General features: G+C 43.0%; 1 protein-coding gene across 4 annotated transcripts in view; it reads right to left on the bottom strand.

Annotated features, from left to right (window-relative positions):
• The window catches only part of LOC138566734 (sprouty-related, EVH1 domain-containing protein 2-like), a 654,794-nt gene that overhangs the window by 199,724 nt on the left and 433,628 nt on the right, over positions 1-21,442 (bottom strand). For all 4 annotated transcript variants that reach the window (XM_069644362.1, XM_069644363.1, XM_069644361.1 and 1 more), the window contains 2 exons: positions 15,023-15,191; positions 10,328-10,392 (listed from right to left, as the gene is read on the bottom strand). In XM_069644362.1, coding sequence (XP_069500463.1) covers positions 10,328-10,392; positions 15,023-15,191 — 234 coding nt within the window. The remainder of the gene's footprint in view (positions 1-10,327; positions 10,393-15,022; positions 15,192-21,442) is intronic.

Genomic DNA, 21,442 nt, shown 5'->3' with positions numbered 1-21,442 from the left:
ATGAAGCCTCTGGAGGAACTCCTGGCCAACCGCAACATTAAGATACACCAATAAGCTTATGACACGCAGCTCAACCTGAATGCCAAGTGTCTGGAAGGCATCTATCAACTAAACATCTGCCTCTAGTTCTGCCTTTAGTACACGTTTGGATGTTAACTGCCGACCTGAGGCTGAACCACACAAAGGTTGAATTCACCCTCTTGCAAATCCCACCCAATACAAAACTGGCTGTCTAACATGCAGGTCAACAGAAACACTACACATCTGATGCCTAGTATAAAACCACTTGGATTCACTATTGACAGCAACCTTTTTTTCAGTGCTCACATCTCCAGAAAACATAAAACTCCTAGTACTACCAGCTCACTATTTTCTTCATGCTCATATCATTCATCCCTCTTGCAGCTTTCAAACCATCACGTAGGTCTTTGCCACCTAGATGGCGCAAAACTGTTCTCAGTTGTGTCCTAGCTTTCGGCCTGTGACCGCTGAAAGCCACCCTGCATATCGCAGTCCATCTCATAAAAGGTGCACAGAAATGTAACTTCATCTCACTCATCCTCCAAGAGCTGCACTGGGTACCGCTCCAAATACATATAAAACAGTAACAACAAAGGCTCTCTCCTCCATGGCTAAACAACGTGCCATGCCTCAGGGCCAACACAGGAAGTCATGGCATTGCTAAGTTGGAAAGTAAGAACGGCAAGAATATGAAAACAGAACATCATGCCTTCCCATGCTATGCAACCGTACTGAAGAACAACATTCCAGTGTATACATTTCAAGAAGGAACTGAAGACTGTACCTTTTAACAACCATCTAGACAGCCATGTATCGCAGTCTCCTGGGCACATGCCGAAGCACCCACTGTCCCCTAAGATCCGAACTCCTAATATTGTACACTCACTCCACTATGTACAGTGTTCTGTTACTTCGCAGCTAGGTTCGTGCAATAGAAATCCCTCTCTTACATGCACATAGTATTACCTCAGCAGGGAGAGAGCTAAGGGGTAGGACTTTCGGGACGCAATTTGAGTGAAAGAGTAAGTGAGGAGGCCTACCACTTCATAAAAGTTCAATAGAAATCAGCTCAATACAGTGTGCAGAATGAAGGGTCTTTGCTTCTTTGCACTCTCTATAAGTAGGTTTCACTAATCTGCCTCCAGAAAATGACACTCATTTGAATTTGGGATGTTCTGCCATTTTTATGAAGAATCTGATGTCTAGTCAGATTGTGAACTGAAAGCTCTATGTTTAAGGTGGGTGTATTGAGATATTACATAATGATGGCAGGGGTTCGACAAACTGCAGATATAGCATTGACAAAAGCAGGAGATGCCTATGTGCTGATTGGAGCCTTCGTCTAAATGCAGCAGTGGCCTGCTCCTACACCTGATCAAGACTCCCAAGATATACAGGTTGGATGTAGGTTATTAAGCCTTCAAGCTAGCGCAAGGTATAGTTACGGTTAACACAAAGTCTATGGCGTTTAAGAAAATTACTTTTCTCAATGCCTTTCAAACGCGTACATGAAAATATCTGAAAATATTCCACAGTAATATTTCGAGGGAGATGCTAGTGCATGGAGAATTTCAGAATTGCATATTAAAGATTAAAGGCTTCATAGTTTAATTGTTTTTTTACTGTTTGAACAGCTTTTAACCTGGGGTATTCCCAAAGTAAAAAAAAAGAATTATGCCCCAACTATCTCAAAATTCACCAATTCGATTTTCACAAAGTTTTGCAGGTGCATAGACTTAATCTGGAATTGGTGCACTGAAAAAAAATTGAAAATTGACTTGTCCTATTTTGAGATATTAACATTTGGAATGTATTTATATATGATGCATGCACAGAATGAATGCACATATTTCATATGAACCATACACTGAGAGTTCTACACTTCAGATGTTACACAAATAACTGTTTGTACATTACACAATTAACATCTCCTAAAAACGCACATCAAAGGCAAGTCTCAGTTGATGTTGATGGAATGAAGGTAGACCTTTCATACCATCTGTACAATTCTTACAGTACACAATTAAAATCTCATACATTAAACAATTAACATCTCAAACTCACATCAAAGGCTAGTGACAGCTAACTTTGATGTCAATTTGAAAGTGATGGAATAAATGTACACTTTTCATACGAAAATGTACACTTTAGGAAGCATACAATGCATAAGCAGAATGAAGGTACATTTCATATTAAAAACCCTACTCGTACATTTGTGATATTAACATTGTGTGTATGAACATTAATAACATGCTACTACACATAACATGTATATGTACAAGTGCTCTCACATGCACCTACGACACATGCTCCAACGACACATGCTCCAACGACACATGCTTCTACGACACATGTTCCTACCATAAACCCTCCTACCACACATGCTCCTACCAGGCACACTGATGACACACACTTATCGCACACTCCTGTGACACGTGCTCCTATAACATGCGCTCGTACAACACAGATTAGTATAATACATGCTCTGATGACAATCACACAAACTACACATGCTCCTACTGCACATAGCTGTGGATTGAGGCACATGCTCGAACCACACACTCTCTTATGACACGTGACCCTACAACACGTGCTACTATGATATATGCAGCTACTACACATGCTCCTACTACACACACAGGCTCCTACATCACATGCTCCTACAACATGCACTTCTATGACATGCAGACCTACTAACACATGGTCCTACAACACATTCTAACAACACATACTCCTACCACACAGGCGCTTACAACATGCGCTGCAATCACATACGCAGAGCGTATGGATTTTACAGTTGGTACATTACAAAATTATCATCTAAAATATCACAAAGGCAAGTGACAGCTGACTTGGATATCAGTTTTAAAGTGGTGGGCTAAATGTACACTTTTCATATGAAAATGTACACTTTTCATACGAAATTGTACATTTTAGGAGGCATACAATGCATGAGCAGAATGGAGTTACATTTTATATTAAAACCCTACCAGTACATTTGTGATATTCACATTCTGTATATTGTAAGGGTGCAGAAGTAAGGTTCGGACACAATAGTCATATATTTGTGGATAAAGACCTTTATTAATAATAAGAAGGTTGGAAAAATGCCTCTCTATCCCTGATGCTAAGAGGGGTTTTCCTGCCTCAAAAGAAACTAGTGAAATTGTCAGGAAGTCCGAAACTAAAATAGCTGCCACTGTCATGTCCACAAACCGACTACTGACCCTAACAATCTAACATAACTGCAAGGATTGCCTTTTCTTAAAGTAGAAAGTGTTCCTTATTCTCTCAAACAACAGAAATGTTCCCAGTCTCGCTGGTAATAAAGTGATGCAAAATAATGTTTCAAACTACAAAGATTCTAATGCTAGGGTTGTGCTCCTTTCCCCTTGACTTATTCTTCTTTTAAGTCTCTGGATAACTCACTGGTAACTGTTGCTTGGTTTTCACAGTTCCTGTATCCTACTGACTTGATATGATTTGCCACCCAGCGTAGGATTCCAATACTAGGGTGCTGTTCCTTTCCCCTAATATTCTTCTTATTTTAAGCCACGATAAAACTCGCGAGGAATTGTTGCTTCAATTCACAGTTCTGGTATCTTATCAGCTTGTCCCGTTCTGCTACCAATGTTAGGATTCCTTTTCCTTATCAGTTCTATGGTTCTAGAACCTCTTATCCTACTTGCAATACTTTACACATCTTGCTTTGCTTCCCTGCCTAGCAAGTGTTTTTCCTCTTTTCTCGTTTCTGGGTCCCAGACACTCTTTGTTTCAAGCGTTGCCTTCACGTGTGGGTGCAAGTCCCAGACTTGCAGGGTCGCATTGTATCTACTTACGGCACTCTCCTGCCAAGTGCACAAATCAGTTGTTTCAGGGTCCCAGACCCTCTCTTTCTTCAGGGACCCAGATCCTCTTGCTTTTTGGGTGCTAGTCCCAGGCTCACACAGTTGTGTTGTATTTCTTTGGTTCACTCTCCTGCAAAATATACAACTGCCTCTTATTTTCCTCCGGGTCACAGACCCTCTCTTTCTCTTGGGTCCCAAACCCTCTTTCTCTTGGGGTGCGGGTCTCAGACTCGCACCATTGTGTTATATAGTCTTGGTTCACTCTCCTGCCAAGTATGCAACTGTCTCCTTGGTTAAAGGGTCCCAGACCCTCTCTCTCCAGATGCTGAGCTCACCCCAAGGCTTCCGCACCTCTCACAGCTCCCAGTCAACCTGCTTACCTACTTGCATCCCTCTTCACGGTACTAACGGTTCACGGGAAGCTGTACTCTTCCTGGAGGCTGCGTAATGTTTGGACGTCCAGCGCCGTCTCCACCGTCTCTGGCGACTAAGACTTCTGTGTGCGTTCAGAAATGTGAGGCAGACAACTTGGTAAAGGTTTTTCACAAGAAGCTATTTTATTAACTCATAGGGTTTTGCTGAATGCCTCTCTTTCCCTAACCTAACAAGGATTTCCCTACCTATTAAAATAACTAAAGGAAAACATTCTAGCAAAAGGAATCTGTCCCTCAAAGTACTACATACATCAAATTCATGAAGGTAATCAATTGCAATTGCAGTCTAACAGAAATAACAGTATATTCACTCAAATCCAAAAACTGTGTATTTTTGGGACCTGGGTTGGATTCCCTTCCCCAAATTAAAAGCAGGAATTTTAGTCAAACGTTCAAATAAGTCAATTCCTATTTGTCACCATGTTGTGATCATAAAGTTCATCTTGCTCCAACAGTCTTTCACTTGGACTCCAATCAACAGTTCAAATACAAGACAAGTCTTTATCTTTCCACGTAAACAAAGATTTAGCTTATCTTCCTCTTCTGTGGAAATAAGACACTTCTACAATTCCTCTGTATTAACAGCAAGCTTTTGTCAGGATGATTCTACCACAATGGAAATTTCAACATGACGTTTTTTCTTCTTTAGAAAACAAATATACTTTTACAATTCACTTTTGTCAAAACACTTCAGTGGCCTTGAAACTTCTTCACAATTTTCAACCACAATGCAGTACTTCAATGATTTCTTCCTGGTCCAGTAATCTGCCAGGACTGCCACTAAAGGTCCCTATCCTGGTATACTCACCTTCCAGGACAATGGTTCCTAACACTACTACAAGTACTCTGTGGTGAGGTTTAAGTCTTTGACTTTCAACAACTTCAAAATTTACAACTTCTTCTGAGAAAACATGAGACATATTGGTGCTGTTTGTTCAACTGTTTTCCACAGGCCATGCAGGTTACTTCCCCCTCCTCCTTGATACCTTCTATCAGGGGGGCTTCTCTCCTGCCACTCTTTTTCCCTTTTTTACTTTAAACAACTGCTGACAATGTATTTGTATTGCACTGACCTCTTCTTGGCTTAGGCAATGCTTGTTGATGTATTTCTCAATTATTGCATCCTCTTCACGTTTATAATTATGGTTGAAATTATCTGACTTCAATATTGACCCTTCTTGGCTTTGACAATGGTGGTTATTGGTAACTTGTTTCAAACAATACTCTTGACTTGGAAAAAAGTAAATGCAACCTTTCCTTTCTTTTCCTTTGTTAATGGTGTTATGACTCAAATATAAACATCTTTCATTAGTTTGGTATTAAAAATAAGTAAAATCAGCAAGTGGTCGACTATGGAGCATTTTGGGGTTACCAAGCAACAGTAATCTCACCGGATTCCTCATACGTGTCCGCTCGATCCGCTGCTGTCTCCAACTCTGCTTCTTCTGCTGCCTTCTGTCTGACCGACGGTTTTGGTAATTCCCCTGAAGCGCACGCCAAGCTAGGTAGGAGCTCTTTGTGCTTCTAAAGTGTTCTGGTGCTCTCCGGCCACCGAAACAAGATGCACAGTTGGGAGAGTCTCACTCTCCATGGGCAAAACCTTCCAAAACGGCAGTTCCCGCTGCATGACCTCTGCACTTTCGATCTGCTAACACGAAGACCCTCTCAGAGCCAGCTCCTGCTTCCAATACAGCAGTGTCTACAGTTTTCCACTTCTGCTGCTGCAGCTGCTGCCTGCAACTTCTTTTGCTTACTCACCTTCTAATGGCCTACACCTGAGGGGGCCTTATATATTCAAAAGTCTCACTCATGTGTGGGTCATTAGAACCACTAGACAGTTTTGGAACTCTGATTCCTTTCTTCCTGTCTTCATACCACAAACCTAATGGAGCATTATAAGTTTCCAGCACTAATGCGTTACAGCTGGGATCTTCCTTTGACAGCAAGCCATTAACTACTCTGGAAACATAGAAAGCTCTTCTTCCAAAGAGGACACATACTGCGTTTCTCCTAATGGAACCCTCCTATTCCCTTGGGACCCTTGTCCCCCCAGGTGATCCTCCTGGCTAACACCCCCCTCAGGAATAGGATCGGGCAGCAGCTGCTTTCCCCCGGTCACCTGGGAGGAGACTTGTAGGGTTTCTGTGAAGATTCTACAGGATTCATCACACTTCCCTACCGTTGTGTGTTCCATGTTACACGCGCTTTGCCTTGTTTCCACCTATGTCTCTCACTATTTCTCTTCGGGGATGGCTTTCCCTGGCTCGTGTCTCTGCGGTGCATTCGTTCCAGCATTAGTTTGACTCTGCCTTCCTTTGCAACTCGTGCGTCGGGTTGATGTATTCATTTGAGCCATTCGCTGGGCGAGTAATCCTTGTATCCTGGCCATCTTTTTTGTCACAGTATCCACTTTAATGCTACATGGATAGTACGTTTTCATGCATGCTAGTTTGGCTGCATGCATAATGCTTGGTATTATTTTGTCTTTTATTGTTAAGTAAGATAGTTTAGCTAATTTGATAGCAATACATATTAGCCCTAACCAAGGAGAGTATAGTAGGATTTGGAAGGGGAGTTTGATATGGTGAAGCAGGGAGATACCGTGTTCTCCGGTGATGATCGTTGCCAATCCCTTAGGGGGATTCCCTCCCCATGTGATCCTCCTTCAGTGCACCACCCCAGGCGGAATATTTTACATTGTCTGCACCACCCTGGCCCCATGGGAAAGGTCTACCTCTAGGGGAGAAGGGATGGCATTCTCAGATTTGTCACAAAATGTACACTAATAACATGTCCCTGTGACACAGGCACCTAATACACACATGCTTACTGCACATAAGATGTAGATGTACGACAAGTGCATTCAGATGTACCAGCACACATGCACCTAGGACACATGAACTTACAACACATGCACCTAGGACACATGCTCCCACCTCACACACTTACAACAGACATTCTAATGAAACACACTCCTATGACACGTGCTCCTACGTCACATGCTGCTATAACATGCACCCTTACAACACACACACCTATAATACATGTTCAGATGACAAACACCTACCACACACATGTTTACTACACATAACATATGGATGTGCAGCACATGCTCTTATTACACATGTTCCAACCACACAGGCTCTTACAATGCACACTCAACACACACTTGTATGACACATGCTCCTACAACACACGCTCCGGTAACATGTGCAGCTACTACACATGCACCTATTACACACACACACACTCCTAGGACACATGCTCCTACAACATGCGCACCCACAATACATGGTCTTACGGCACACATTCTTACAGCACATACTCCTACCACACAGGCACAACATGTGCTGCAATCATGCATGTAGAGCGTATGAGTTTTACTGTTGATACATTGCACAATTAACATCTCCTAAAAACTCACATGGAAGGCAAGTTACAGCTGGTTTTGATGTCAGTTTTAAAATGATGGAATAAATGTACACTTTTCATACAAACTGTACACAGAGTGTATGTTTGTACAGTTCATACATTACACAATTACCACCTATAAACCCACACCAAAGGCAAGTAACAGTTCACTTTGATGTCAGTTTTAAAGTGATGAAATAAATGTACACTTCATGTGAAAATGTACACTTTTTATACAAAAATGTACACTTCAGAAGGCATACAATACATGAGCGGAACAGAGCTACATTTTATTTTAAAACCCTACATGTACATTTGTGATATTAACATTGTGTATATTAACACTAATGACACCAACTCTTACCCTGCACCCTCCCACGACACATGCTCCTACCACACACACTCCTATGACACATGTTCCGACAACACATGGGCCTATGACACATTTTTATAAAACATACTCCTATGACATGCGCACCTATGACAGCTATTACTCACATTCTTACTCACACACTGTTATCAGCCGCGCTCCTGACACATGCTACTGCAACACGTGCACATATTACACCTGCACCTACAACACATGCACCTACGCCATGTGGACATATGACATTCGGATGTACGACACATGCTCCTACAGCACATGATCCCATAACACACCTTCTGACAACACACACTAACCCACACTATTATGGCACATGCTCCTACAACACACGCTTCTACTACACACGTTCCTTCAACATACACTCATTCAACATATGCCCCTTCAACACACGCTCCTTCAACACATGCACCTACCACACACAATCTTACAATGCATGCTCTTACAACACAGAAACCTATATCATATGCTGTTATGCAGCATGCTTTTATGTAGTACACACACTTATACTGCATGCTCTTACAACACATGCTAGTCTTACAACAAACAAAATCAATAATCACATTACCATAAAAAAACAAAAATATTTGGAAAAAACATTTTACAAAAGAGCTAAGGTTAAACCAACAAAAACTTAGTCTACAAACATCAGAACTAATAATGTTAAGGAAACAACATAATAAACTTTATTTATATATTACAAACATTATTATATTAAAAACAAATATATTAACCTGGTCATTGTATAAAATGTAACATCATTCAAAGTACATTAAATGTAGACCTATAATATATTGAAAGAAAGTATACATGATAACAAACTTAAAGTATAAAATACACAAGCACAATTCTTCCAAAAATTGCAATACAAAAATACACAGAATATTTAAAAAAACAAAACTACAATAACAAAATATACATACGCATTCAAGTGTCATTAACAATCAATCATCATTGGAAATACATATAATTTACTAAACAATCATAACACTATAAAAGAAAACATGCACTAAACTAAAAAGTATTAAAAAATCATATACAATCAAATCTCAGTAACATTTACTTCTGCAAATAATATATAAACATGTATAGTCATTACACTATGCATAAAAATGCAAACATGTAAAATGTGTGCTAAATTAAATGTTGTAAATAATTGAAACTATAAATACTAACAAGCAGCACAAATTTCCTACATTAAAAACATAAGTAAATAAAAACAGTTTAAAATTGTTATAAAAAATAAATATGCCCAATGCACATTACATTACTTTCACTATAAAGCATTTTAGAGCAAAAACAGACTATTGCAAAGCAAAAACAGGATGAGTTAAGGTTACAATGATGTTTTACTTTAATATAGTATGTTTAAATGTATTAATACAGTTTATTATGTTGTTACCTTAATGCTATTATTTCTGATATTTGCAGACTTTAAGTTGTTGTTGCTTTCACCTTAACTCTTTTGTGATTTCTTTCCCCCCAAATAAAAGTTATATAAATGGATGGGTTAATTCTTAACTTTCAACAACTTAAACTGGCATTATGACACCAACATAATTATATCAGTCTTTTTGGATGACAGGTTGACCAATTCTAATCTCAACCAGTCTTCTTCTTTCAACTTACCTTTCCTTGCTCTGTTGAACTAGGATACACGCGTTTCTACTGAACTGATTAGACGCCCTGTATCGAAGAAAGGACGGGGTGTGCAGGGCTTTAAATGGGTCGAGGACTCTGGGTTTTAGCCCGACAGTAACCAAACATTTCTCTCGAGCTGCACTCTAAACATCAATTAAAAGATGCTGAATGACAATACTGCTCTTTCCCACTGTCGCTACCATCTCACATTTAGAATCACATAATCAGTTTCATTCATTTGGAGTCAGACTGTTTGTTTTCTTAAGGGAAGGTATATCAGAGAATACTTGGTTTGATCTTTGCAGCAAATTATTATATTGATGTATTGTCATTGAATACAATTAAATAGAATATAAGAATCAAGCATTCTCTTCAAAGGAACTAAGAGTTGCACTTGCGTTCACCTATTTTAATTTGATTTTGTTTTTATGTTTGAATATTTTAGTCAATTTTTCTGACTGATGATTGCTGTTAGACCACCCGTCTTTGAAAGGTTTCTTAGCTATTTGCAATTTTTAAGCTGCATCAGATGTTTCCCTAGACCTTCACCCTCCAAATATTATTTTGCGACTTGTGCTTCAAAAACTTACAGCGATGATATCATCCAGCCCATCTGCATCATCCTGAGAAGAGGAGGATGATGTTGAGAGGGAACCTGAGTGAGAAGGAGAAGGACAGAGATAGAAAAGGTCAATGTATCAGAGGTAAGAATTACTCAACGTTCTCAGCCATCTAACCCAAAGACATTATCCCATCACTCCACTAAAACATTTGCCAATATTTATGAGAGCACAGATTCAGAAAACCCATTAAATGCACAGGTCCACCAAACAAATTAAAATAATTCATACTCATATGCACTAAGCATAGATCAACAGCACCTTATTCCAGTACTCACCCAACACAGCTTCACCAAACACAAAATACTGACATTCACAAAATCCAATTTCACAACACCGATAATTACAAAGTAGAGGAATTGAGCAACATCCTGGTAAACAAGACATGCACTCTGCCAAGACCCATAGGCCACACCCAGCAGAATAAACAGCTATTGCTTCCAAGAATTATATACCTCAGCATTCAGAAGGAGTCAAACTGGGCTTTAAAAAAATATAGGTCTTATCCAATGTTGGGGTTGCTAACTGATAAAATAACTTTAGATCACGGCCTAAAGGAAAGAACACCTAATGCTCAAAGAACTATGGGCAGTCCACAACTCCAAGAACTACATAGCTCAGCTTGCAGTATGAACACTTGCTGCTCCAAGCCTGCAGAGAGTTCCTACTGCTATATGAGTGTCACCTTCCACTTGAAGAATGATGCCTCTCTTCCTAAAGAAGGAGACACCTGCAACACTAAATATTGATATCATTTTGCAGAAGGGACACCTAGTGTTCTTAGGACTATAGACAAAGCCTACAGGGACGGCACCTTGTGACCAAAGAACTATTGAGCTCTGCCTATATGAGAGCACCCCTTACCCTCCTGACTCCACTTACTGGTCCAGAGACTATAGAACTAATCCCGCCAGAGAGGTCAGACACTGCTCAAAGTAATAAAACCAGATTGGGTTATGTGTTTTCTAAAAGGAATGGGAGGGCTGTAAAGATGGGTCCTGTACATCTCCAACTGACTCTCACAGATCACCATTCATACATCAACATTCTCTCAGGCTGCATTCTCTGTCACTCACTCCAACATTTCATGCATTCTACTCAGGGTCCAGGGGAAGCTTAGTCACTACAAGGGCCTATGAATATCAATGCAAAATGGCTACTATGGTCTTTTATTCAGTAGTAACTTATAAGGTTTATAACTGCGCAAGGTATAGATGGAAGGAAGAGGGTGCGTGTTTGTTGTTTTCACACCCTCTTTATTGTTTTGTTTTTATTTCAGAGGTTAAGCAGAGGGAGCCTTGGACATCAAGGTGGAGAATGTTACTTGGATTAAAGTCTGGGTGAACAGAATTTGATGTGTATTTTCTAAGGTTCAAGAATAAAACACAATAGGCATACTCTGCCTTCTGGTCTTACAATGACAGCATTTCAAGGATTGTTTTTATTTTATTTTATTAGAATTTCTCTTCAATGCTGGCCCTATCCATAGGGTCTCGGAGAGCCTTATAAGCATCAAAGGTTAAAATGATGGAAGGTGAAACAGAGGTTGCAAAATGTTTTCAGGATAGGATAGAAAGATTGGGATAACCCAGTGGTATCAGGGGAGATGGAGGAGTGGGGTTATGTGTGTGGAAACAAGTATGTTTTGAGAGTGGTGATGGAGGGTGCTGTGAGGATTTGAAGAGGAAAGTTGTCCCATGCCCGTGGTGCCCAGTGGGTAAATGCTTGCATGTGAGTTTGCAGAGTGGAAAGTGTAGGAGATGCCGGCTTGCTTGTCTGGTGTTTGTGTGGGTGAAGGGCTTGAGTTTTTTGTGAAGGTAAGATAGGGTTTTGTGATGGATGGCTTTGAAAGCAATGCACAGTCCTTTGAAGGAAATTCTTTGGGGTACAGGGAGCCAAAGGAACTAGGTGAGAGCTGGGGTGATATGTGAGTAATTTAGTAGGTGGAGGATGTGTTTGGCTGCTGAGTTTTGTGGGGCTTGCAGGGAGGCCAGGTGCTGCTGTGGAGTCCAGTGAGGAGAGCATTGCCATAATCCAGCTTGGAGAGAACCAGGGCTTGGACTGTGGTGCGTAAGCCATCGGGAGGAAGGATGTGTCTGATCTTTTGTAGGAGGTGTAGTTGTAGATTGCATGTTTTGGTGACAGCAGCTATGTGGTGTGTGAAGGAAAGGTGGGGGTCGATGGTGAAGACAAGGATTTGACGGGTCTGGAGAGGGCTATGTATGGGTTGTCTGTGGAGAGTTCTTTGATCAAAGGGGTGTGTTTGGGTTTGGGTCTGAGGGGCAAATATGAGGAGGCATTCCGATTCCAAAGGGTTGAGCTTGAGGAAGTGGGTGGACATCTAGTTGGTGCTCGTGGAGAGACAGCTTTGTGAGAATGTGGAGTTGTGAGGGTGGTGAGGTTTGAAAGTATATTTGTGTGTCATATGCGTATTGGTGGAAATGGATGTTGTGTTGACCAAGAATCTGTCCAAGGGATTCAACAATTAGGTTGCAGAGGACCAGAGACAGGGAGGTTCCTTGCGGGATTCCGTGTTTGACCGGCGTGTGTCAGATTGAAAAGGGGCCATAGAAATAATCAGTGTCCTGTCATTAAGGAAGGAGGTGAACAGGTTGAGGATGGTGCCTGAGAGTATCATCCTGTGACTAGAATGGTGTAGCAGATGGTGTTGAAGGCTGCAGAGAGGTTGAGGAGTATGAGTAGTGCTGATTCAAAGGTGGCTTCACAAGCTATCCTTGCGGCGGCAGGTTTAGCTGTGTGGCATGTGGAATGGGGAGGGTGGTGAGTCAGAAGGGCCTCAACACAACTTCTTTCAGTTAAACCCCTTTTGGGAATTTGCAAGACCAGAACAAAATGAAAAAACGTCCGAAAATAAGGACCAGGAAGTCAAAGACCACCATAGTTTGCAATTGTTTGTTAAAGACTTCCAGTTGTGAAGCCTCAGAAGTATTCCTACAATTGCTTCTGTCAAATATTTTGAACATGTCTGACACTGGATCTCAACAAAGCCAATTGGCTAATATGTCTTCCATTTTGTACTCGCACTTCAAATTTCAGGAACATTCTGCCTGTCCCCTTACCTTAATATGTTTTCACCTCCTTGGTGGGGGTGGCCATTGGCGGTAACGGCCAGCCAGCATGAGCCAAGAAAGGCCCGAGTGAAGCGAGGGCCTCAGCGAGGGCCTCAGTGAAGGATGTGGGCCGTTACCGGCCATGTGCGCCCACTCGCCAAGGGAATGAAAGCCATAGGGGACAGGATAAACCATGGAGTTCAAATTGTTTTATTCCCCCTACCCCCCAGAGATTCAGGTTGCTTGCGCAGCCAGTGTATATTCTTGCCTGCTGTTCTAGCCACCAGATTGGTTAAGGGCCTTCCCCGGGTGCGAATATTTATTTTCCCTTTGACATGGGTTTCATTTAGTTCCACATTTGAAGGCGTCTAATCATATCACTTCCGAAAAGCTGCTAAATAAATTGACTCTCTAGATGGAGGAGTTTCCCCTGAAAGAGGCGCATGGGTACATGTGTGTTTCCCCGTTTAAGCATTTGCTTTCAGTGTAACATAAATTGTGCTGGGTCACGGAGGGGGAACCTCATTATGGGAAATCTCATTATAGGCGGAAATAACATTGAGAGCTACCGCAGGTGGAAGTAAGGATAAATAAATATTAGTCTAATGTGGTTTTCTTTGTAGGTACTGTGTGGATATAAAGGCGCCATATCCATTGCTGTGCGACTACCAAAACCTACAGTGCGTATACTCTTACCCTGCCGTTTGGATCTTTTGTGATGTTAGGTTTTCCTTGTTTGCTCCTTGAGTGCGAACCTCATTCGATTCCTTATGTAACACACACAGGAATGGTCACATCATTTAGAAGGGGTTTTAAGAATAATATGTGTTTGCTTGGAAGTCCTAGGAGGGCACAAATCCCCTTAGGTCTATTTACCACTTCTTAAAAACTTGGCATTCATGTTCTGCAGAGAGAGATTATATGAACCAACCTTTGTAGCAAATAAGCGCCAACTGAGATCATGAGGAGCTAGTCAACGGTGAAAAGACAGACACATTGTGTAGTTAACATGTATCTGCAGAAGAAGGCACAAACCTTTCTTTAAAACCACGGGCACCAGCTTGCAGGGGGTGATGCCTAACGACCCCGAACTATGGAAATTAGACTGAAGGGAGGAGAGATAGGCTAGTTTAAGAAAAATATACTACAGCTAGATGCAAAAGGAGACAGAGTACATAAAGACCTGAATAACCATGCCACAGTATGAGGGAAGGGACGCACTGTTTAAGTACCAAACAGCTCAGCATGCAGCTATACCTAGCTGCAACCACCAGAATCAATGGCTTCAGCTTGCCGGAGACGAAAAACACTTCTTCAAAAACCATAAACGTCTGCCTGCTCTGAGGGGGGAGGCAGCAACCAAGACCTTGAACCTCACGCTGCAGCAAACAACACAAACTGTATGCATCGGTATAACATGTCTTTAGCGACAAGAACATATAGCCCCCCTTTACCTCGCACACACGCAAACACTGCATGCAGGACCAAGAACCACGCCCTCCATGAGGTGCCACACACTTCTCCTAGAATCCTGGGCCGTACAAGGACCTTGGCCTTTAAGGGGCTCTGGGTGACCTGTATGTATTATTCCCACCTTCGGTCAGTTCCTCCACTGCCACCTGCACACTCCTCTCGAATGTTACTGCATCAGCAGGGCTCTGGAATGTCAAGCCAAATTTGCTGTCATCCACCTTCCAGTGATGAAATATGGGGTTCACCTTATTATAGACGAGGTCCTTCTTTAGCACACACTCCAGGATGGTCTGTAAACAAAAGGAGACATTGTAGACTTCACACAAAATCACCTCCACCATCTTGACTCATAAAAAGATCTGGTATGTGCTGCCTCTGCGTTTGCCACCACAGTGAGACGGTGGGATCCAGAATCTCAGAGTGAAAGCCAGATTACTCCAACCTGACCAAGAAATGTGATTCCTAACTCTGGCAGAAAATGGGATATATCGTACAAGTTGGACAAAATTGGACCCAGCATTGAAGTTAGATTGACCGCCTCTGGACGAAAGTGGGAACTCTCCCACTAGGTAGCTGTATCTCATGAAGCGACTTGCATGCATAATATCAAGCAAAAAACTATGCCCATGAGGCGAGGGACAAAGTAACATTTATCCTCGTCTAGGGGGAAACTGGAAACGAGCACCTTAAGCTGGCAGGACCTAGAATTCGTATTTCTGGCAGGGAGACTCACTCAGCTTAGGGAGAAACTGGGGTGTTCTGTAGTTCATCAACCATGTGAGACTATTGGTCCATGCCCCTTTGCTTAAATGTTGCCTGTTCACTAAATCACTTATTCAGCCATTTATGAGTTGGATGATGCTTGCTGGCACTTCCTCTGTTATTTTTCTTTAAAAAAAACCTATCCCCATTTTCGAGTGGCGTTTAGTACCTAGAAAAGCACTTTCTTGTGGAAATAGAGCCTCTGAAAATCTTTACATACACGCCTGTTGCATTTAGATGTAGATGGGATGATTTACTGACATCAAATCAGGGGGCGAGGATTGCGCGTGGCCAGTAGGTGGGTTAAGATTTCTTCTTCAGTTAAAAATTCAGGCTGCAAATATAACTAGAGTTATGTATTTTTTTTTAAGTGCAGCTTGAATGCAGGGAATTTTACCCCTTGTGTGCCTAAATAAAGGCATACTGCGGAGAAGATGCTTCTTAACTGGAACTCGTTCATCATCTCTGAATGCAAATGACATTATTTCACTCTTGCTCATTCCAGTTTTTAATCTATTTATGATTTGTACCAAGCGAAAATGAAGAGTCACTTTATGGCGCCAGGGTTAAACGGAGGGGGAGGCAGTGGATGGGAACAGGCTATTAAGGTCATCAAGTGGGAAAGATGCAGGCGCAGCAAGAGAAATAAACTTAGGAATGCACTTATTGACAGCTATAGTCACATTTCTGCAAAAGGAAGTTCACAAAGAAATTCGTCCAGCGATTAAAGCCCCCAAGTGTATGAATCCATGAATTGCCTTATGACCTTATCCAGGTCATTAGGTAGCACCTATTAGAATAACTGTGTTGTGAGTCCTTTGCTGAATTTGAGGAGATTCTGTTTCTTTCTCAAGTAATCAGGTGGGCTGTTGCATACTTTTGTGCCTTGGGTTGCAAACATTTCTGATCTTGATTTAATTTCCGCTCTCGCTTGGAAGGCAAGAGTAATTTGACTTTCCCAGAACAAACTCAAATCACAAACCTCAGACACACTTTTGGAAAAGTTCATCTGAGGTTCGTTCACATGGCTTTAGTGGAGATACGTGCATGGGGCTCCCATTCAGTCTCATCTGAGAGGTAGGAGCTTGTTGCTAGAGTTGGGCTTTGGATATTTAGTAAGGCTGTGACATTGGCTCACAACTTTCCTTGGGCAGATTACTTAAAATTGACCAAGACAGATGACCGGCTGTCTTTCACCTTTTTACTGGCTTCATATGTGTGTAAAAATAAAGGAATTTGTCCAGTCCTCTCATATTTGCCAAGCATCTGTTAAGTCAGGTGAGGCCTTAATTTCACTACCAGTGGTTGGGCAGCCTTTCAAGAGAAAAGGCATAGATATTGTGAGTCCTTTGGATCCTCAAAGCACCTCAGGAAACTGGTCACTTTTGGGTGTGGTAGACCATGCTACCCAGTATCCTGAAGCAATAACCTTGAGAAGCATCAACACACTGGAGGTGGCAAATCTTTTGATAGGGAGACTTTCATGTGTGGGGTTCCCTAAAGTCATTTCCTATAGGGGCTCCAACTTCATAACTGTGTATATGTAGGCAATGTGGGAGGAATGTGGGATCCCACTGCATTCTACCCACCAACCCTGAAGGTCATGATAGGTGGCTTGGAAGAGCACCTGAGGAGAAAATGGGATTTTCTCCTACCAAACCTACTGGGATGTGCCTCAAAACAGAGTTTGTGCCTTTGAGCTTCTGTTTGACCATTCTGTTGGGATCCCCTAAACCGGGTGCATGAAGGATAGGAGGGTAATCTCCAAACTCCTTTCCATGACATAGTGGACTATGCACTTTTGACTCAAATACAAAATGGCCAAGTACAGAGAGTAGAGTACACAGACTCTCAAAGTCAGCCAAGAGGTCATTAAGCACTGCAATATCCGAAATGCCACAGTAACAGAAAATATTACAGGAAATAAGGTTTGGATTAAGGAACCTGTCAAGCCCATCGTCCTTCATGATAATTAGACTGGGACATACGTAGTGCTTTGGAAAGTCAGTGAGGGTATATATCTAAGGCTTTGAGGCAGACACACATGCTCTGAGGCAGATACACAGGCTCTTTCATGTCAACTGGCTGACACCTCATTACATCTGGGGTGACTGGATGTTGCCTTTGAGCCGGTTGAAACCTCATTACAGCTGGGATGACTTGGTGTTGGCTCTCGTGACAAATGATGAGACAGACCCCTGTCCAGACTTGCTGCAGTCCAGAAATGGTTCTCTCGTGGGAGTTAAGATCTTCCCAGGCCTAAACTAACAGCAACTGTGGGACTTTGCTAACCTAGTCTCACTGACTCTGCGTAAAATAGATTGGTGCATCCATGCATTGACATTGGGGACAGTCAGCTGGTGAAGAGCAGAATTCACTGGATGTCTGACAAGGTCAAGTAAACCATCAAAAAGGAAGTCTCTAAGATGTTGGAATTGGGAGTTATTGACCCTTCCCATAATCTATCGGCTAGACTTGTGGTATTGGTATCTAACAAATCCAGAAATGGGAAAACTGACGTCCACGTTTGTGTGGACTACAGAGGGCTCAACTGTCAACAAGACAGATGCGTACCATAAGCAATTGACAGATTAGACGCTGCCAAGTACTTTCGTATCCTTTGACCTCACGTCTGGGTACAGGCAGGTGGGCCTAACTGTAAGAGCGAAGGAGAGGTCAGCATTTTCAACACCAGACCAGCACTACCAGTTTACTGTTACATATGGTTTAACAAATGCCCCTGCCATCTTTCAGAGGATGGTAAATCAGGTCCTATCTGGGTGAGAGGTTTGGGCGTCCTTAACCTAGTTAAGATGACATTGCTGTCTTCAGCTAAACCTAGAAGGACCATCTATCCCATCTGAAAGAGGTGCTTCAAGCCATGCAGAAGGTTGGCTTGCCTATCAAGGATTCCAAGTGCCAGATGCTGCACAGTGGCTTACATAGAACACCAAGTAGCGAATGGTAAGAAACAGTCTCTCCAGGCAAAATTAATTTCAAGCAGTGATGGATTGGGACCTTCCCACCACCCAGTGACAGGTGAGAGCCTTCTTAGGCCTCACGTGATACTACATGCCTTTCATTAAAGGGTATGGGACAATTGCTGATCCTCTGAAAGATAAGACATCCTAGACTCCTGCCTGCCATACAGCATTTCAGAATTTAGGGCCCCAGTACTAAAGATCCTGTATTATAGGCAGGAAATCATTATATAGGAAGCCTGTGAATTGGGAGTTGTTGCAGTGTTAGCGCAGCTTAACTTTGAGGGGGTGAAGCAACCATGCGCTTACCTTAGTAGCTTACCTTAGTAGGCAATTGACAAAGTGAGAACTGAAGTGGGCCACCGTTGGAAAAGAGGCATTTGCGTTAAGCTGAAAACCTACATTTTCGGGTCTCACTTTACTGTCCTAACAGACCTCTCAGGTGGCTGAAGGCCATGCAGGAAGAGAATCCCATCTTGCTGCACTGGCCCTTCTCCCTACAGGAACTGAATTTCTGATGCTTGTGAATCTGCTCAGAATCACATGCTGTGCATACAGTCTGACATCTAGTGGTAATCGTGGAGCATTGCATCTTTTTTTTTTCAAAGATGGAAAAGGGACGTCGACATGGGCATGGGTGTAGCACTATCCCTAACGTGATGTGTAGTGTACCCGAAATCCCTCACATGTCGAGGTCCTACCAGATTGTTTTTTCTCCGCCTACGTAGTTGGTCACACATAATTCAGAGCTCTTAAGAGTTTATATTGCTATTTCCATTTATCGATAATTCCACTGTTCTTCAGTGGTTCGTTTGCCCTCAACGACTACTCGACGGCTGTTGACGCCTGGTTCTGTCTGCCGACGTTCCATCCTGGGCTACTCAGCGACTGTGTACCGTGTGCCTTTCTTTAACCCCTTCTCTTCCGTTTCTCTTGGTCAGGTTTCTGCTTTCCTCTGCTATGGAGAGGACTTCCTTTAAAATGCGCCCGTTTTGCAACGGAAAAGAAAATTCCCTTGTAAGGACACCCATCGCTGATTCAATTGGTGTCTCCCTCGTGACCACGGCGAGTGCTCGTGTAAAGCCTGTAAGCTCTTTCGGGCCAAGACCCTGAAAGACAGCCATATGAAATGGTGGGCAGTCTATGCCCTGAAGTCCGAGAGTCATTCCCCACTGGGGCCGGTGCCTCAGACGAGGAATGCGTTGGCAGCCGCAGCTCCGATTCGGAGGCTGCTGACCTTAACCTGGAGCCCTTACGCTCCCACATGTCCATCCCCAGCCCCGAAAAGCAAACCGCTGGCAGTGCTATGGGGAAGTCACATCCCAGCGACAGGGAGACTCCCGCACCACAAGCTTCTAAGCACACAACCCCCAAACTCTTCCGGCGGACCATCGAGGAACCTTTCCACACCTGCAAGTCCATCTAAGTCTTCGACTGGACCTTCTGAACCTCGCAGTTCAGCGGCCTCTGCGCAACCACCTCTGCGGTCTACCCATGATATTAAATCTCCTTCTGTAACAGGTACTCCCTTTAAATCTTCAACTTCTGGTGCAGCATCGCCGAAAGACATGCCAAAATGGATCAACTCGGCAAAAACACTCCTGAAGCTGTGGCAGAACCTTTCTAAGGCTACTTTGCCCGTTGTGGGCCCCAGGAAAGCCCCTTCTTCACCTGCGGGCTATTCTCTGGCATTCTCTCCTCTTTCTAGGGCCCTACATCATGCCCCAGCTTCTCCTGCCAGGCCTTTTCCTCCTGCAGATTCTTTACTCTTCTGAATGGACAAGTTTGAGGCCTGCATGAACAAAATGGCTGAGTTGATTAACTTCTCAGGCCAATTCAAGGACATTTTGAAGAGGCATAGGAATGTGGACCCTTGTCCCATCCCTCCCAAGTCCCAGAGGATCCTCTCTCCCGGTGACCAATTCTCCTCCTTGGAGGAATCCCACCAGGACCCCTAAGTCAATGTCTTTGGGGATGACACAGATGATCCTAGGCAGGATGTTGCCTATGCCCAAGGCCATGGCCAGAATCCCAATTGACAGGACCCAGACTGGAACCGGGTGGATGCCCATGGCACATGGTACACCCCGCCATATGTTATGTTATGTTATGTTAAGTTACTTTGCATTCATATAGCGACTTATGTACCATTGGTATGATCTCAAGGCGCTGGTAGGTTGAATGCCCTCGGGAACCGAAGTTCAAGTCAGTAGAGAGAGAGAGAGAGAGAGAGAGTCATAAGGTGCGTGAGAGCACCGGATATGTGTGCAGCAGGTGTGGCATTCGTGTGATAGCTGCTTATTAGCGGTAGGTGTGGTGGTTGGGAGATCAAGAGTATGTGTTTGTTCTGGCAGGTTGTTATCCAGACCGCTTCTGGCTGCATTAGGCCTGAGGAGAACGCCTAGGCTAGAGGGTGAGTAATCAGCTGTGTTTAGTTAGGATGATGGGGAGTATGAGGCAAGTGATGGTATGAGAACAGCTATACCGAATGGTGTCATAGTATCGCTGTGTTCTAGTTGAGTGGTGGTGTAAAGAAGAGAGTAAGCGTGGAGATGTGATATGGTGGTTTACCTTAGGTGCTTGAGATCGGGCACACTCCAATAGTCTCATGCACTCCAACCGTTCCATGCATTCCGACCGTTTCAAGCACTCCAAACCGTTCCATGCGTTCCAAACCGTTCCATGTACTCCAAACTATTCCATGCACTGCACCCACTTCACCCGCTCCACCCAGTTCATCCGTTCCACCCAGTTCATCCGTTCCATCCAGTTCATCCGTTCCACTCACATACTTCACC

Source organism: Ambystoma mexicanum, chromosome 2p (assembly GCF_040938575.1).
Source record: "Ambystoma mexicanum isolate Mex_15411 chromosome 2p, UKY_AmexF1_1, whole genome shotgun sequence".
Taxonomy (NCBI): Eukaryota; Metazoa; Chordata; class Amphibia; order Caudata; family Ambystomatidae; genus Ambystoma; species Ambystoma mexicanum.
The sequence above is the reverse complement of the archived record's forward strand: the minus strand, read 5'-3'. Positions and strand labels throughout refer to the sequence as shown.